Source organism: Lipophrys pholis, assembly GCF_963383615.2.
Source record: "Lipophrys pholis genome assembly, chromosome: 2".
In the NCBI taxonomy this organism is placed as follows: domain Eukaryota; kingdom Metazoa; phylum Chordata; class Actinopteri; order Blenniiformes; family Blenniidae; genus Lipophrys; species Lipophrys pholis.
The window spans coordinates 34,479,962-34,499,049 of NC_137636.1; the positions used below are offsets into that span (position 1 = coordinate 34,479,962).

A 19,088-nucleotide genomic window follows, 5' to 3' on the forward strand; every position below is an offset into this window, starting at 1 on the left:
TGCCCTGCAGTCTCTCTTGCTCGCCCCAATTCCACCTGTTAGAGTTATTAAAGGGCGACACGCCACCACTCGGGCCAAAGTTTGATGCATTTGAACAAAATGAGGGACATGGACATGGACATGGAATCTCAGAATCCTCCTACTGCATTAATGGTCTGAAGAGCTGCCCTGACGGGCAAGCGAGCTGCAGGTTGGTGCCCCAGTTCTTCACTGATAACAGGTTTCCAAAAAGTGCACATGTAATTGCCATGTATCCTAAAATGTCTTAACTTTTAGACAAACCACCCGCAAACTAGATCCTGCAACCAACCGGCCAGCTCCCCCTGAGCGAGACCCCCCCGTGAACAATACCCTGGAAAAAAAACTTCGCTGACGATGAAGGGAAGGTGTGTCAGGTCACACCTGCCGCCTCAGCCAATGAGAGAGCGACACGATGAGTCAGTCTGTGTTTTCGCTCTACGTCTGTCCTGTCTGGGACGTGAAGCTTCCAGGACAAACACAGATGTAACATACGACCCAGACAGGAGGGAGGATTCCCAGTTTTAAGACACAGTCACATGTACTATTTGGTGTATCGACTTTTATGTAAACAATATGTCAGTGGAGAAAAAAATCATCCTGAAGGTGCTGGTATTTTCTAAAGCAAGTTACAGTTACAGTTACAGTTACAGTCCCGCTGAGAGCCGAGGACTCAGGTCAGTCCTGTGGCAGTGGGAGCAGCCGGTTCCTCATGGAGCCTCAACATGCTCAGACTGGAAAACAGTTTGTTGATTACAGCTTCTGTAGCTTTGTTAGGCACTGTGTTCATTTAACAACACAATATGATAACAACAATAATAATTACTATTAATATTTAATTGCTGTTGTTCTTGTCATTCTTATTATTATGCCCCCCCCCCCCCCCCCCCCCCTCTCTACATCCTCCACTCTACATCCTCCACTCTACTACTTCATCTCTATTTCCCCCTCTCTACTCCCTCCTCACTACTTGATCTCTACTTCCTCCTCACTACATCCCGTCCTCTCACCCCACCGGCTGGAAAGTCCCCTTGCATGAGAACGGAGACCCAGGTTTCCAAGAGGACCAGGGTTCTAGATCTGGATCAGAGCTCAGAGGAGCGTTCAGACTGAAGTTACTTTCCTAGGAGGTGGTTGAAGAGACTCTGGTCTGGATCCAACAGTGGACTGTGACTTACTGTCCATCGGAGTGGAAAAGCTCAGATTCTCCCTCAATATACGTGTGAGTTAAGAGTGTTTGAAGGATAAAAAAGGGGGGAAAGAAATCATATTTCATTGTTTCCTACTTGACGTTTCCAATAAAGACAATAATCACAATAAGAAATACAAATACACACCGTCAGTGGAGCTTTTCAGACATTCAACTCAAGCCTTGTTAAAGAGGCCATGATGGTGAGATTTCACTTCTTCTTTTTTTTTTTTTTTTTAATGTCAATATGTTCAGATTTGTCAACATCTTTTCATACAAATATGGATCAGAGATTAAGGTAAACATGGACTTTACTGTTCAGGCAGACATGACCTCCATCAGACTGGAATGAACCTCTTCTGACCGATGGTGAGACGCTGAGTGGCGTGTCCAACGTCCCACACTGATTAGAACTGAACAAGATGTTCCTCCACGCACGCACGCACGCGCCCACACACACACGCACGCACGCACGCACGCACGCACGCACGCACGCACGCACGCACGCACGCACGCACACACACACACACACACACACACACACACACACACACACACACACACACGCACGCACGCACGCACGCACGCACGTCAGGTTTCCATCGCAGGGCTCAGGGAGAACAAAAAGACTGACATGAGCCGTGTTGATAACAAGAATCAAAATTGTAGATTTCCTCTGAAATGCTCTGTGTGTGTGTGTGTGTTAATAAAGCTCATGTGCCAGATGTAGTTTCCCACAGGTTGGTCACACAGAGATAAACTCTTATCGTGTTATTCAGTATTTGAGGATTCGTTGACTGGACCTCTATAAAAACACAGAAGTGTCAGACGTTCACCGAGTCCTCTGGATTGCAGGTAAAACCAAAGAGCTGCTGCTGAATCCACAGTCCTTCCTGCACGTCACATTCACGTTTTAACTGTGTGAAGACGTTTTAACTGTGTGAACCTCTTCCAGGTGCGTTTCAGCCATGAAGCTTTTCTACTGGAGTTTTGCAGCTCTGCTGCTGGTGTCGTCCTCCTGGGCTGAGGTGTCTGAGGTAAATTCATCACTGACTGAATATACAGAACCAGAGTAAATGTTTTCACAAATATCTGCAGAAACCAGTGAGTCCTGGCAAATCTACCAACGTGACTCATATCTCAACAGGACACCTCCAGGGACCTTTCTGTTGGAGAGTTGCTGGAGAGAGCCAACAGAGGCCGCAGTGAGTCAATCAATCAATCAATCACACAAAATGACCAAATAGTCATAGTAGATAGTCGCTGCACCCGTTTGATGCATCGTACTGAACAGATATTCTTGAGTACATAAAACCCTAGTTCTTCTCATATGAAGGTCGACGCCTCCAGAAAGTCCCTTATTTTAAAAAATCCATTATGGAGCTTTACAGTGATGAACTACAGAATATTTTACTGACCCACGGGAAGAAATGTCACCATTTTAGGTCAATTTGAAGCTACACATGCTGGATTGCGTTCAGTTTAATGCTTTTTGACAAGTTATATGACAATTGGCAATATATGGCAAATAAGACCGTTTAAATTTTAAAAGTCTTGAAATTTAGTTGAATCTCTGTTTTGAAGAGTTAATGTGATCACGACACGTGGATGTATGAGGAGTGAAAAACCAAGCTCAGAGCGTTGAATTGTTGAATGAGATCATCTCACTTATCAAAACCTAAAACGTATCAATAGGAACCTTGGTCCGTTCTGGTCTCATGAACTCATGAACTCATGACGTCATGAAGTCATGAAGTCATGACGTCATGACGTCAGGTCAGTGGTGACGTGAAGTGAAAACATGAGGATGTCCGGGGGGGTTTGAGTAACGAGAACCTGTGTTGCAGTCCCTGACTTCGATGAGCCTGAACTGATTGGAGGAGACATCGCCATCCAGTCTGAGGCCGACAGAAACGCCGACCCCTGCACCTCCAGAGGCTGCATGTGGCTCAAGAACTCCGACGGAAAAGTCTACATCCCTTACTACATCGCTAACCACTACTGTGAGTCTGTTTAACACTCCTACCTGCAGAGGTGTGCTCTCATTACTCATTAAAACCATCAGTCCTTCCATGTCTCTTGCTGCTGAGTCGTCTCACCTCCAGCTGAACTTCATTGATATCTGATTTCCTCAAATGTCTGACCTTGTGTGAAGAACATGGGAGGATCCAGAGGCCGAGCGCTAGACTCACTGACTTACAGATAGAAATGTTTAAATACTGTTCTCATCCCGTCAGCCTCCCGAGAGAAGTCCATCATTGTCCGCGGCCTGGAGTCCTTCTCCTCCATCTCCTGCATTCGCTTCCGGCCCTACCAGCAGGGTGACCGCGAGTGGATCAGCATCGAGTCCAGAAGCGGGTGAGACTCCATGACTCACTTTAAAGTCCTTTTATGAACAGAGCTCATCATGAAGACTGTTCACACTGCTGGCAGTGGGAATCCTCTTTGATTCATGGTGGAGGTCTATGATGGAGGTTCATGGGGAGGTCTATGATGGAGGTCCGTCCATGATGGAGGAGATCCACGGTGGAGGTCCATGATAGTGGTACATGGTGGAGGTCAATGATGGAGGTCTATGATGGAGGTCGATGATGGAGGTCTATGATGGAGGTCGATGATGGAGGTCTATGATGGAGGTCTATGATGGATGTCCATGGTGGAGGTCCATGATGGAGTTCTGTGATGGAGGTCCATGGTGGAGATCTGTGATAAAGTTCTGAATGCATGTGGATGTCTGAACACAGCTGCTACTCCTACGTGGGCCGTACGGGTGGAGGCCAGACGGTGTCTCTGAGCCGTCAGGGCTGCCTGTACCACAGCACCGTGCAGCACGAGCTGCTCCATGCCCTCGGCTTCAACCACGAGCAGACCCGCTCCGACAGGGACAACCACATCCGGGTGTACTGGGAGAACATCATCGATGGTGAGACCAGGCTCTGGATGTCGGTGTGAAGCGACTGAAAGTGTTTGGATTCATGTTTCTTTGCTCTTTCGCCACTGCAGACATGAGGTACAACTTCAATAAGATCAGCACTCTGAACCAGGGAACTCCTTACGACTACAACTCCGTCATGCAGTACGAGAAGTAAGAACAGCATCTTCACATGATGGACTTCCTCCTGGAACTGCGGATGTTCCCAGTGTTTATTAGCAGCCCGTCCATGGTGAGACGCAGTGGTTCGAGGGGTGGACTCACCTTGTGGTTCTGCTCTCCTCAGGTACGCCTTCTCCAAGAACAACCAGCCCACCATGCTCCCCATCCCCAACAGCAACGTGTCCTTCGGCCAGGCCACTCAGATGAGCAGGAACGACATCGACAGGCTGAACAGGCTCTACAAGTGCTGTAAGACGTCTGCTGAGGCCAGAGTGGCATGCTGGAGGGTTCATGTGTACATTAGTGTGTGTGTGTGTGTGTGTGTGTGAGGGCATTAGAGTGTGTACATTAGTGTGAGTGCGATAGTGCAGGTGCACGCAGGGTCCAGGTCAGCACTACGTCAGTCCGACAGAGAAACACACACTCCGTCAGTCCAGAGAAACACACCCTCCGTCAGCCTCCACTGAAGTGAATCTACAGAAACCTGACAGCCATGAGAGAAAAAGCTCTGCAGTGAAGAAGATGAGGAAGGCTGACAGGAATGTAAACCTCTCATGAATCTCATGGTCAGAGTTTGTTTCCTCCTCAGGATCGGTGGCGGTTCAGAACGTCTGCAGCAGTTTGGACCCGACAGGATGGAAAGCCGATTGTTGACCCACATCAATAAAATGGCAATGAATAATAATGCGTCTTAAAATTTGGTCTTCATTAAAAGTTCCTATTGGAGGTCCTGGGTATTGATCGGTCCACTTACCCTCCCCAGCTCCTCTGCAGTGGCTCTCTGAGGCTTTCTGGAAATTACATGTACAACCAGTTTCATCCTATTATCCTTATTTTTTTTTATTTGCATACCTGGTTTATTTTCAAAAAAAAGACTCCCCAGACAAAAATGGTTAAAAAGGCTAAAACTGCTCAGTTTGCTGTTTAACAAAAAAGGTTCAAACAGCTGAAATTAAATAAAACAAAAACACATGTATTGAGATTGGCAAAAGAAAAAAAAAGCTTGATTGGCGATGAAAAGAAACTGATTTGACAGTCAGAATGCACCAAAAACAGGTCAAGCATTTAAAATGGCTAAAATGACTTAAACAAAATATGGTGAAAATGGATAAAACCAAAACGAGCTGAATCAGTTGACGTCGGCTAAAAATGACTTCAACAGCTAAAACTAATTAATTGTAAATTGTAGCGGTGAAACCTCCTGACTTCATTTATCTTCACGAGCTCTTTGATGATTAAACGTGTTTTGTGGCTCCAGAAGGACTTTATTTGGGGAGAAAGTGAGAAAAAGGATGTTTTGATGGGAAACCTTGCTGACCCACGCCAGGACTGCATTCAAACTGGAACCAAAAGAACCCGACTGACTCTGCTGTGGTGAAATCCACAGGTCCAGATCCTGGTCCAGTCTGCAGGACCAGGTCACGGTGGCTCTGCGGTCCAGACCAGCAGAAGAACAAAGGAACTTTGTACATTTACATTTTAATGCAGCAGAACTGTAAACATTTGTTCTCTATACTCATAGTCTTTAACAAACATTATATTGTGCAACTTTCTGATACGGCGACATGTTTCTTTTTTTAGATGTAAACATCAATCATGAGCTCCGGTGTAGATTTGACCACATTTTTGTGGCTGCATGATTCTGTGTCTGATTTTCCAGGGTGGGGTCCACAGAGCTCTCAGTCAGAGGGCCGAGAGTCTGTCCTCCACTTTATCAGCGGTCAGGTTGAGCTGGCAGTATCTCAGAGCCTCCATCAGCTCCTCCGTTCGGGCCTGGGCTGCTCGACTCTTCCTCCACTCCTTCAGCAGCTCAATGGTCGTCTCCTCCAGGTCCGACGGATGCATCCGGGCGATGGACTCCAGCTTCACCTCGCTCACGCCCAGCCGGCGGCCCAGCCGACGCCACGACCGTCCGACATTCTCAGCAACTACCAGCACGGCGGCGTCCAGCTTGGCTGGAGAGGGAGAACCAGGAGAACGTTCTGTTTCAGTGAGAGCTCCTGTGATCACATGGAAACATGGTGAATCTGGCGGGAAGCAGCCTCCTACCAACATCAACCCCCAGAGAAACACCAGGACCCGGGGCTGTCCTTCCTAAATGCCCCTTCAAATTTCTCTTTTTTCTTCTTTAATCGACACCCCCGCCACAAATCTCCACCTTCACTGCACTGGTTCGGGTGCTTGTGAGCTCGTATCGGAATAGTATCGTATCGGCAGGTATCCGAACGCAGGTATCCCAACGCAGGTATCCCAACGCAGGTATCGGGATCGGATCGAAAGTGAAAAAAAGGTGGATCGGTGCGTCCCTTGTTGTCACGGGGTCATTCCACGTCACAGTGATAGTAGACCATCCCAGGATGCCTCTCAGTCCGTATGAAGGCATTCTGATATATCATTTCAAAATAAAACAACTTGGGAAATTTTAATGTGACATCTTCTCACCTGATTTTAAGAGAATTTGTCCTTGAGCGCCACCATCAGGTCAAATCTTTTAATTAGAATTAATGTATCCCGAAGATTTTTTTATCCAAATCTTCTCAAATTTACTGACAACTTTAGTGACCACAAAAGTATGAATGCTGTCGATTTTGGTGATGATGTGACCTTTTCTTTAGCCTCACCATCAGGTCAAACATTTGGTTTCACGATTGGTGTGTCTTGAAAACATATCATCCAAATTTGTTCTAATTTGGGAAGCACGTTCATGATTCTCACACAATGAACCGTGTGGATTGTAAAGCAGAGGTAAACGTTTCACCACTTCACCCAAACATCCCTTTTTGCCACAAGTTTGTCTCGTTCTAGTCGACCCTGCCTTGTTTGTTTGTTTGTCTTCAAAGCATAAGACATGGGACAAAACTATCACTGTGACGTGGAATGACTGCAGGACAACTAGGAATTTTGGAGTTATTTCACCTTGAAATGAGGGAGTGTTTGTTTATGTTTAAACTTTTAAATGTATTTTATTTTGAAATGCAACATCATATTGTCAAAAAAAGAAATAAAAATAAAGTTTTACTTAATAATATTTGATATTCCACATATACATTGAATAAATCAACCGTTCGTCCTCCTCTTTTTCTCATATGGCTGGGCATCATTTATTTAATTACTTATTTTTGGCTTTGCTTTGCTCCATTACATTTGCTTTGTGTTTTTTTTTATTTAATTTTGTGGTTATTGTTTTGAATAATCAAATTTGTGCCCACACGCCTGAAATAAACTTTCAATCAATTAAAAATAATCTATTCGAAACCTTTAATAAGTAGGTTTTAGCTTGAATAAATCATTCTTTATAAAGGTTCTCAAGCATTCCTGGCGATGTGATTGGAGCTTTTATTTTGCAATCCGTTGGCGGAAGTAGTACACTACATAGTTGATTATTGACAGCGGCCGACAGGCTCACTGGACTTCGTATTTCAAACTGCCGGCTTGCTTGACCGGAGTCGCTCGACTGAGAAACAACCAACCGAGTCACAGCCGCCTCGAGAGTGAAAGCACTTTAAACTACACAAAACAACTGTAAACTACAGAGAACAGCATACGAAACGACAGAAACAAGCGTGAAAATTCTTAAGTTCTTCCAGAGGAGTACTATCACGAGAGTAACGGGAGTAACGGCAGCAACGGCGGCTCCCCCACTCACCTCTCTCGGGCTCCGGGGGCTCCGGTGTCTCCGGCGGCTCGCTGCCTCCGCTGACCAGCTTATCGGACAGGTCGGGTCTGTGGATGTCCCGCAGCAGACCGGACAGGTAGCCGGTGTTGGCGGCCGCCAGGCAGCCTCTCTCTGTCAGGACCCGGAACAGGACCAGTCCGCTGCTGATCCTCTCGTGGTCTCGCTTCCCGACCTGGTCTCCGACCAGGAACTTCAGCCGGTCCAGCTCATCCACGGAAAGCTCGCCGGAAATGTCCAGCAGCACTTTGTTAAAGTTTGAGGAGCCCATGATGGAACGGCACCCCGAGCCCAGACACACTTTTACTTTCGCTTCTTCTCCGTTCGGCTTAACGGCAGTTTGCCACCATGAAGCTGCTCTACCGCCACCTGCTGGATGTGCTCCCACTCACTGCTTCCATCCAGCCATCCATCCATCCTCTCCCGCTTATCCGTTTCCGGGTCGCGGGGGTGGCAGTCTGAGCACCATCACCGATTAAGAACCTTCCTGGAGAGCCCACGGGAAGGTGGCGCCCATGAACATGAACCCTCTACCTGGAGTTTGCAAGTCTCATGCTCTACCAACTGAGCTAACTGGGGCACTCAATACTTATATTTACAATCCGTATGCAATATAGTTGCCACTGTTACCTTGGAAAAGTACTTCGATTACTGATTACTAGTTGCTCCTTTAAAAAGTAACTTGTTTCCTTTACAGATTACTTGTTTTTAAAAGTAATTAAGTTGGAATCCAAGTAACTTTTTATTACTTTCAGCAGCTGCCGACCCCCCACTGTGTCAACATAAAAAAAGAAACGGGTTTTGCTAAAAACTCTGAAAAAAGAGGCGTGGCCTCCCGCCAATATATCTTTTTACTCGGGTAAAGTACAGAAATAGTGTTACATCTCTGCAGTTGTGTTTTTGTTTCAATGCTATGGTTTTGTGATCATCTTTGTCAGTTCCTATACTTTTGTGTCACCTGAACGCACCATTAGAGTGAGCTGGTCTGTGATTGGCTGAGAGTGGAGAAGGGGGCGGGAGCTTGTGTATAATAATAAAGCGGCTTTCCAGACAAGAAACAACAGAAACACACAGTGACTTGGAGACGTAACTTTAATCTGATTTTATATATATATATATATATATATATATATATATATATATATGGTGTGCATGTGCAACTGACTCAAATGACTCAGACACCCAGCTCACTTGGATGAACGACTCAAAAACCCTTGAGTCGGGTTAAGGCAGGGGTGTCAAACTCAAATACACAGTGGGCCAAATTTTTTTTAAATTGTACAAGAAAGAAAAAGTAAAAGTAAAAAGGCAAAATGGGACAATTCATAACAACCAGACGAAGTTCCACCAGAGACGTTCAGTGTCTACACCCTCCTGAAGCTCTACCAGCCACCTTCAGTGTCTACACCCTCCTGAAGCTCTACCAGCCACCTTCAGTGTCTACACTCTCCTGAAGTTCCACCAGACAGAGAACTGCTTCGTGGCATTCAGAGGTATAAACCACTCGTATCGTCCTCTTCACCTTCACACCGCCACGCCAGGTTTCCACCAAGCTACGAAGCCCTCTGGGAAAGCTCACGCGAGCTTCCTAACTTTTTCCAGACGGTCACTGGAGAAACTTTCAGCCAATGATAATGTGCAACGTCATCGGTAGGCGCAAACCCCACCCTGGACAGATCTGGTACCTCCACCTGCTCCTTCAGCTCATGTGAGGCGTCTGGCACGATGCCCGACTCAGCTTGAAACAGGACAGAGTCGTTCAGCTCCTCTGACTGGGTCAGTACGTAGAGTCGTTCAGCTCCTCTGACAGAGTCAGTACGTAGAGTCGTTTAGCTCCTCTGACTGGGTCAGTACGTAGAGCCGTTCAGCTCCTCTGGGTCAGTATGTAGAGCCGTTCAGCTCCTCTGACAGGGTCAGTACGTAGAGTCGTTCAGCTCCTCTGGGTCAGTACATAGAGCCGTTCAGCTCCTCTGACAGGGTCAGTACGTAGAGCCGTTCAGCTCCTCTGACAGGGTCAGTACGTAGAGTCGTTCAGCTCCTCTGACAGGGTCAGTACGTAGAGCCGTTCAGCTCCTCTGACAGGGTCAGTACGTAGAGCCGTTCAGCTCCTCTGACAGGGTCAGTACGTAGAGTCGTTCAGCTCCTCTGACTGGGTCAGTATGTAGAGCCGTTCAGCTCGTCTGACTGGGTCAGTATGTAGAGCCGTTCAGCTCGTCTGACTGGGTCAGTACGTAGAGCCGTTCAGCTCCTCTGACTGGGTCAGGACGTAGAGCCGTTCAGCTCCTCTTACTCGGTCAGTACGTAGAGCCGTTCAGCTCCTCTGACTGGGTCAGGACGTAGAGCCGTTCAGCTCCTCTTACTCGGTCAGTACGTAGAGCCGTTCAGCTCCTCTGACTGGGTCAGGACGTAGAGCCGTTCAGCTCCTCTTACTCGGTCAGTACGTAGAGCCGTTCAGCTCCTCTTACTGGGTCAGTACGTAGAGCCGTTCAGCTCCTCTTACTGGGTCAGTATGTAGAGCCGTTCAGTGAGCTGCTCCATTCACCTGGCCTGAGCCCTCCGCCCCTCCCTCACCAGACAGTCTGCAGCGCCGCTCAGAAACATTGAGTGACGGCGGAGGAAAAGACACATCAATTCTTCTGCAAAGCTTGTAGAAGTAAAGACATGAATTAATACATAACAATGTTAAAATACTACTGGAGCGTGTATTGTGTTGTGTTTAATTTATTTGTCAGGACTCTGCATCCGTCTGTCCCAATGAGTCTCAGCTCAGGTTTCCCTTTATCCTTTTGTCTTCGTCCCCGCTCTGTTGTTCCCCTCCCTTCCCTGTGTTTTTAACCCTCCCCCCCCCCCCCCCCCCCCCCCCCTCCTCACTTCATTTCCTCAAATTGTTCGTCTCCGTCTGGTTCCCTGCTCCCCAGTGTTATCTCTCTGGTGTTTCGGACTCTGTCTTGTTTTGGATTTAAACTCCTTTGGACAATTATTGATATAAGTAAACTAGTTGTTTTTTTAATGGAACTCGGTGAGTCTGGGTTCACCTGCATTCCCTGACAGTTTTAAGTTTCCCCTCCATATAGACTTCCCCTCTGTTATCACAAGCGTGATGTTGCTTTGGCCGGCATGTCAGTCCCATTACCCAGAACCCCCATGAGCAGGAGCCCACATAAGTCTCTCTCTCCTGCCTGCCGCTACCACCTACTCATTCCCCTGCGCTTTCCTGATATCGTCTCCAAACACAGGACTGCTCCGTCCTTCCCCTCCTAATCCACTCTGCAGTTTCTAGTACATCAGCAATGTTTGTCACGTCATCCAGAAACTACCTGGATATCTTTTAGGGACCGAACACGAGAGACCAAGGCCTCCCTTTGCCTTTTATATTTGAAGGGATACTGAGCTTCTATGCAGCTAAACACACGGAACCTGCTGTACCTGTTACTGCCCCTCATTGTGGATGCACACGTCTTTATTGGGAACTTTATAGTCATTAGTGTGGACAGGCCATACAGTACAATTAGTTGATGCCTGATTGTCGGAAGAAAAGAAAGACAAAAACATCACAGCATATGAGCTGTCTCATAGGGGAAAACAAATCGTGGCCCAGTGACGAAAGATAAGTCCAATTGAAACGTGTCAGTTTGAAATTCTTTCTGTGTAACACGAAACAAAGGGGGCAAAACGTGTTACTGAACGCGAATTGATAGATCACATGTTGTGACCATTTGACTAGGTGCCGTGAGACTGGGTTGGTCTGAATCAATCCATCAATCACTTTTTTGTCATTTTTAAAAACCAGGTTATGATGCAGAAACGCAGCATAAGAGCCGCTGCATCACAGATAGACACTCGTATGGCCAGAATCAAGAGCTTTACCGATGAATGAAATCCGGGGTGAACATCTTGTGTAAGTGGCCACTTACAGTATTGTTTTTGTTTTGTTGTCATTCATGTTCCGGGGTTCACCCCGCCGACAATTCATGTTTCCGGGTTGTAACTTGCCTACAAATTGTGACGTCACATGCGGGTTTTGACAGCTGACGCACACTGAGACTGACGGGCCTTGACAGCAGCGTGCAAGGAGCGACTGCTATATAAAAGATAACCGGTAGGTAATCCCAAAAGATGTCACAGAAACGCGTTAAATTAAACTGTGACATGCATGTGTTGCCCTGTGTTTTTGCTTAAGGCAAACTCTGTTGGAGTGTTGGGATCATTGAGGAAATGAGGACCGGTGTTTTGAGCCCTTGGTAGGCGAAGCGAGGTGTGTCCAATGACAGCGCGTCTTTTTGTTTGTTATTATTAGTCGGGCACTGTGTATTATTGTTAGATTGAAATGTAATGAAATAAGTGAACTGATGTATTTTTTGTTCATAATATCCTGCAGTTTCACGGTGTACGGTGCTGGTGCCTGTTCTGAAGAACAATGAAAGAAAAGAAAAATAATCGTTTGCACCCGTCGAGCTCCACGCTTTCTTCTTGATGCCAAGGGCAGCTACATCTTGTGCTGCAGCTCTGCTGCTATTCCGGAAACGTCTGGGGTCCAGGGGGGAGACAAACATCGGCTGTTCATGTCTTAAGACCTGGGGCCTCATTTATAAAACCTTGCATAGGATTCCTACTAAAAATGTATGTGCGCCAAAAAGCAGAAACTGTCGTGTGCCAAAAGAAAAAAGAAAAGAAAATTTTAGAGAGAGAGAAATAGTCATGGAGGAGGTGGAGGTCAGGGAAATGATATTATTTGGTCACAGTAGTGGAATCACTAATAAAACAAAGTCACCGCTGTAAATAGTGTGAGAGTCTCAGAGAGATCAGTGACTGTAGAGGTGGAGAAAAATAATCTGATGTGAAGGTGGAGGCCAGAAGAGAGTGACATCATGGAGGAGAGTGACATCATGGGGGGCAGCACCCCAGCCTATCAATGGACCCCAACCACTGGACCCCAGTGGCCGTCACAACCTGACGGCCAGCGTGCGTCAGAGAGGGAAGGAGACATTTAGGAGGAGACGCAGCAGACCGATAAAGTTCAGTTTTATCTGTTTATTAAATGTATGAATTAGATATTAGAACAGGGACGGTGAAACGGCTCAGTGGACTTTGTGTTTTATCCTCAGCCACTAGAGAGTCGGAGGCGGACGGTGACGAGGAGGTCGTCTGTCTCCAGCGGCAGTGCGTCCCGTTACAGCCATAACGTAAAAATATACTAAACTCTATTATGTATCACGTATGTATGATAATAAAATAAGCATATAAAATCTATAATTTCTATAATTTACATGTAACCCATTGGTAAATCATATCGATTGCAGTTTTTCTTTTGAATGAGACTTTACAGGAGACTCACTTCAGTCCTTACCGTGTTCATACTGTGCAGATGATGACTGGCTTCCTTGAATTAGAACTGATGTGGATTGTTAAGTAGGGCTCACAGCGGGTGATCGGGCAGAATCACGCGAGATTTCCTCATTGGATGACGATTTATTGAGTTCACAACTGTATGGTTGAATATGTATAATTACTTATACGTTAGTGTGGTTCTGAAACAGAGAAACAGAAATAAAACATAACAAGCAGAACACAAATGGCCTATAATGCAAGAAACATCCATTTGTCTTCACTATATGCTAGTATAGTAATAGAGCTGAAATAATAACAATAAAGTATAAACATGGCCGAAACTGGCATTAAATAATGAAACAAGGCTGCTCTGTGGGCTTAAACAGCTTCAACCATGAAATGGGAAGAAATAAACGGCTCCCTCTGCTGGTCGCATGAATAACTACAACAGGCCCGAACCGGGAGGTGTCACGTGACAACAACGAGTTGACATGCGGGAGGTGCGTGCCTTATCGCCAATTAGCTGGATTTACAGCGAATATAACAGAGATAAATTACAAACTATACGCATCTACAGAAAGTAAGGTCACGGCACGAGGCCGAGCCAGGCAGACAAAGCCTGAGCTCACATTTAGCAACGCTACGCAGACAAAACACTTCCAATCTAGCAATGACAGTAAAATAAAAATACCCATTCTTACTTGTAAGGAGCAAACAGAAACAGGACAGTTGTAACCAGGCAGATCGTCCGTGTGGATAAACATGCACTACTGAGAGTCTCGGAGCGCATGCTACCAGCAGTGAGCCTGAGTCAACTTGTGATTGGCTGGAAGTCCAGGTGAAGCGAGCCGTCTTCCAAAGGGGAGAGAGAGTGTCAACATAACGTGTCTGACGCTTAGTGGCCACAAGGGGGCGTTTTTTTTACACAAACAGTTTAGTATATTTGTACGTTATAGCTGTAAATCCTAATAAAAGCAGCTGGAACAGAACTGGTGACAGCCGTCAGCGCCTGCTCCCGACACTGCAGCTTTATGCACAGACTGTCACCGCGCTATTTATGTGTTTACTCTGAAATTTGACTGATTGTTACACACTTTGTCACAATCGATTATCAATCAGTTCTATCAGCTCTCTATCGTTTGAAGATGAAGGTTTGACATATGAACATCGTGCTTCTTATTTAGTAGTAATGTTCAACTAAAGAAACATCTATCAAACTGCAGCTTGGCTGTTTACGATTATGTGGATCTGTAAGTCTGATATTTGAAGATAATAAAAGTATGAGATGAATCTGGCTTCAATTCTCCACCTCACAATCAGCGCTGCCCGGTCCCCCCGTCTCCAAAATGTCCAAGGTTCAAAGTTTGCGTACCGGTACGCACATTCTCCTGCAGAGTTTTTTTTTTATAGATCACAAAGTTTGCGTGGGAAGTGGCGTACTATCTAAAAAAAAAAAGTGCCGGTACTGGTGCATACTGAGGACACTTAATTAAAAGTGTTGGAACTGCAAATTTGAATTGAGTGCAGCTACACTCACTGAAGGAAGGCAAAGCGAGATGTTGTTTACAGCTCTGGATTAGCAGCTGTGGGAATGGCTGAAACTTTTTTACACTGCCAGGCGAGTTCTGGTTCAAATTTAGATCATCTTAATTTAATGTGCAACTACTTTACAGTTTCAAACATGACATACAACAACATGAGCTCATGAAATAAGACACAGCACATTTGACCCAAGACTTTATTTTGCAAATTGGCTTGAAAAAAAAAGTAATTATTAAAGTACCCAAACCCACAGAGAAGTAGGAATCTACAGAGACACTTCTATAGCCAGCAAGTCAGGTCTGGCTTACCAGCACTCAGTTAAGAGAACACACTCGTCAGTGAGACCCAGTGACCGACTGGGTCAACCTGCAGCGTTAATTCAACACACACATCTCAGGTGGCACATAGAGGGAAGCGATGGAGGGAGGACACTGTAAAACAGGCACACGATCTATTCATCTATCACTACTATTCACCAATCGACTAATACAGCATAAAAGTATTTGGTCAAGCAGGATGTGCAGTTCTGGTGGCAGCTCAGAGGAACATTGTTTCCACCGCATTGTCCACATACAGCCATTGGCGTGCTTTGTACTTTATTAAATAACACATGAAATGTAAGACAGTGAATTATTCACCGCTCCTCTTTATTTCATCAAACCTGCGCCTGCATTTAAACACACCATCTCCCTCGACAAACCGACATGTTGCATCTGCACCTGGAAGCTCGAGCACATCAGTGACCACGATCATGAACGACTATGAGCACGTCAATCTGACTAAATACACTATGGTTAAAGCGGGGTGGGCGGGTGGGTGGGTGGGTGTGCAAACACTATAGTCACCGTCACACTTTGATCCTTGATTAAAACATCCAGTCACTCCCACGTGTTTCTGTAGTTTGACAAATAGAAGACAAACACTGATTCAGTCTCTGTGCTCTGAAGGAGCTTCAGCTTGTGGGACATTTAATATTTTAATGCAGTGTGTGTGGGTGCAAACGTGGTGTGTGTGTTGGGGGGGCAGTCCTCTGACCTTTAACAGGCACAGTATTTACAGTAACCACTACACGTTATTCACAGTACCAATGACACTTTAACCTGGAATCTGTTGAATCGGCTGCGTTGCGATAATCACAAACACTTGGAAACCACACTAACATTTATTTACATGTTCTAAATATCTACTCTGGGAATTCCACTCAGTAAACTCTTCAGATGAAGACAGCGGAGTGTCTCTGAGCCAAACGCTTTGAGAATCAGTCCCTCTTCCAGGCTGCAGAAGCAACATTTTGAGGAACGTGAGGAAGAGAAACTGGGTAAACTGCCCTCAGGCGGTGTGCTGGGTCCAAACCACCAGGAGGACAGAGGCCACACCGAGGCCCCGTTTACACGACAACGTTTCACGTGACGACACCTAATCTGTAAAAAAAAAGAAGTGTGTTTACACTGCAGCAGCGGACACACTGACAGCAATGTAGTTAGTATGCCTGGCCACAGGAGGGCGCTGTCGCTTGAGTTTGTAAAGAAACCACACAGACGTGCAGAGAACAAAACGCTATAAACGTGAAGAAAATGGAGAGAACCTGACATCCACATGGACTGATGACGAATTGGATGCTATCAGGGGAGAGTCTCTACTATTAAACTACGGATATGGAGGATAAAACTAGAATATGGACCGCGGGTTGTACCACTACGGGTCCGCAATGTTTGTTTACAAGTGCATGAGCACCGGGAAAGAATCTTTCCACCTTGGCAGCAAGTATAAAAACTTTGCGGATACAGTGGATTCGACCACCGGTGTTGTGTAAACGGACCCCCCCAAGAGTGAAGAAAGTTTTGCGGATACACTCGTATTCGTTGTGGTGTAAACGGGGCCTGAGAGTAAACTGCCCTCAGGTAGTGTGTTGGGTCCAAACCACCAGGAGGACAGAGGCGTGGCCACACTGACTATTAGACACCACATGCATGTTGTTCAGACATCCAGCAGACACAGAACAGCATGAGCAATTATTGAGATTCATGTTGATCATTTCAGTGAACACGGGCTGTTTGGGAGTAATAAAGATGGACTGTGACCTCTCCTCTGTCGTGACTCTACAGCTCCTCTGTCGTGACTCTACAGCTCCTCTGTCGTGACTCTACAGCTCCTCTGTAGTGACAGTGAATGGACAACTCCTCCACAAAACTGAAACCCTGGATAACTCGTAAACGCGATTCCGGACAACTCGTCCAGGACTATTTTCTTCAGCATAGACATAAACATTGGCAGCTGCCGAGAGCGCAAACTCAACAGGGGCACCGTGCACCGACTAAGATACGGTCTTTAGAAATACGGTTTTCAGAAATGTATTTCTGAAAATAATAAGACGTGAAGTTAAAACGCAGCTTCATAGATGACGGCTTTGAGTGATGCGTTCAGGTGCATCACGTATGTGCGCCTTCCGACTGCTGCGGGACTCAGACAGTAGCGACGTTATATGATAAACATGATTAGAATATGACTGATGGAGTCATTAGCGAGCTGGAACGTGCATACGTAGCACACGGCAGTGCCGAAGTTTTGGGTGGTGGTGGTGGTGGTGGGGGGGGTCATGTGCGCAAAGAAGACCATTCTTCGCAAGAATAAAAAGCCAAGTGATACTATACTAACTATATATGGACATATACTAGATCTATGAAATATATATAAAATATCAATTAGAAATAGTAGGTAGAAGTACATTGTACAGGATTTAATTCCTCCCAAAAATTCAGAAATCTCATCCGTGGACAAGTTGTCCTAGAATCGTAGTGACTCTACAGCTCCTCTGTAGTGACTCTACAGCTCCTCTGTAGTGACTCTTCAGCTCCTCTGTTGTGACTCTACAGCTCATTCGTAGTGACTCTACAGCTCATCCGTAGTGACTCTACAGCTCCCCTGTAGTGACTCTACAGCTCATCCGTAGTGACTCTACAGCTCATCCGTAGTGACTCTACAGCTCATCCTCTGTAGTGACTCTACAGCTCCTCCGTAGTGACCCTACAGCTCCTCCGTAGTGACTCTACAGCTCCTCTGCTGAGGTTCCAGGAAGCTCTCACTAAAATATATGAAAGAAGATAGTCGTGTTATGTTGGTTTCGTTTCCACAGCACTCTCTGAACGAGTTTTATCTTCCAGTTGAAGGTGCAAATGTTCCAGATGTCAAAGTAAAGAACGGTTGAATAGTAAAGTCTGAGTCTCCTCCCACTGCCTCTCTGCATGCTACCTTTCACTTCAGCTGTTCCAAAAACATCAGGAGAAAATTCAAACTGCTAAATATCATTGAAAATAGCAAAACAGCTGAAAATGTTGGAAAGGCTTAAAAAGGTCCAACAGATGAAACAGCTCAGAAGGTTCAAAATGTCCTAAAACGCCTGATATTCCAAAGGCAGGTTGTTAAATGAAACGTAACGAAGGTTTTATGTATGTACACCAAAGCTCCATATCAAAGTTTATGAGCTGTTCTCGCGACTCTTCATCACTTTCAATGTGTTTTTGAGCTTCAGATGAATTTGATGAAAAGTGTTAAAAATGTCTCTTCTGCTTTCATTGGACTGTGACTACTGGAGTGATCGCTCAAAAAATGCTCCTGTTGTGCTGGATGTTTGCACAGAAATTTTCAATATGTTAATTACAATGTTTTAATTATGTTTTCAAAAATGTTTTAATATGTATTCCTTCGAACAGTTTGTGCCTTGGTTGAGTTTTGTCTCTGTACTGTGACCCCGCCCACCAGATGTATTAATTCAAGATTATTGTACTAATATTACAATTGTGACTTGTGCTTCCAGACATTAATCTAACAAAGAAACACCCCGGCTGTTTTATAAGAAACAGTACAAAAAAACAGCAATTCTGCAGGAACCTGTGAACAACAAACACATCCTGCACCTTCTACTAGTGCATCTAGAAATTGTGGTCTGGGTGGTGGAGAGGAAGCCCTGGCTGAGCTTTACCCCCCCCCAGCGGGAGCATTTGGACGGACTGATGAAGGACTGGAGGACAAAAGGTGCAGGATGTGCTGCAGTTTGACAGTCGAGCAGATAGGGGGCGCTCAAACATTCATGGCTTGTTCCTCTGACATTCTTCAAAGAGATTCACCGTGTTTAATCTGTAGCAAAGTACTGCCAAGATTTCAGCGTTTATGGCTAAAGATATGTAAAGTGTGTGAAATGCATCACTTCAAGTGTAACAGCAGCGGACAGAGAAGAGGTCGACGTG

General features: G+C 45.7%; 2 protein-coding genes across 3 annotated transcripts; one reads left to right on the plus strand and one right to left on the minus strand.

Annotated features, from left to right (window-relative positions):
- The first annotated feature begins 2,050 nt into the window (after nucleotides 1-2,050).
- Nucleotides 2,051-5,026, plus strand: LOC308125820 (hatching enzyme 1.2-like). Its single transcript, XM_080489821.1, has 9 exons — nucleotides 2,051-2,062; nucleotides 2,163-2,244; nucleotides 2,355-2,412; nucleotides 3,055-3,210; nucleotides 3,445-3,565; nucleotides 3,952-4,130; nucleotides 4,211-4,292; nucleotides 4,426-4,550; nucleotides 4,891-5,026. Coding segments are annotated over exons 2-9 (792 nt in total). The 5' UTR covers nucleotides 2,051-2,062; nucleotides 2,163-2,175; the 3' UTR covers nucleotides 4,893-5,026.
- Nucleotides 5,027-5,147: 121 nt separating this feature from the next.
- fadd (Fas (tnfrsf6)-associated via death domain) lies at nucleotides 5,148-9,020 on the minus strand. 2 transcript variants are annotated; one of them, XM_080489840.1, is made up of 2 exons: nucleotides 7,948-9,020; nucleotides 5,148-6,256 (listed from the first exon to the last, which is right to left on the minus strand). In XM_080489840.1, the coding sequence occupies exons 1-2, from the start codon at nucleotides 8,243-8,245 to the stop codon at nucleotides 5,985-5,987; spliced, it is 570 nt and encodes a 189-aa protein (XP_080345966.1). In that variant the 5' UTR covers nucleotides 8,246-9,020; the 3' UTR covers nucleotides 5,148-5,984. The 2 variants fall into 2 exon arrangements, with proteins under 2 accessions (XP_080345966.1, XP_080345965.1); XM_080489839.1 differs by having other exon boundaries at nucleotides 5,148-6,301.
- Between the last annotated feature and the right edge of the window lie 10,068 nt (nucleotides 9,021-19,088).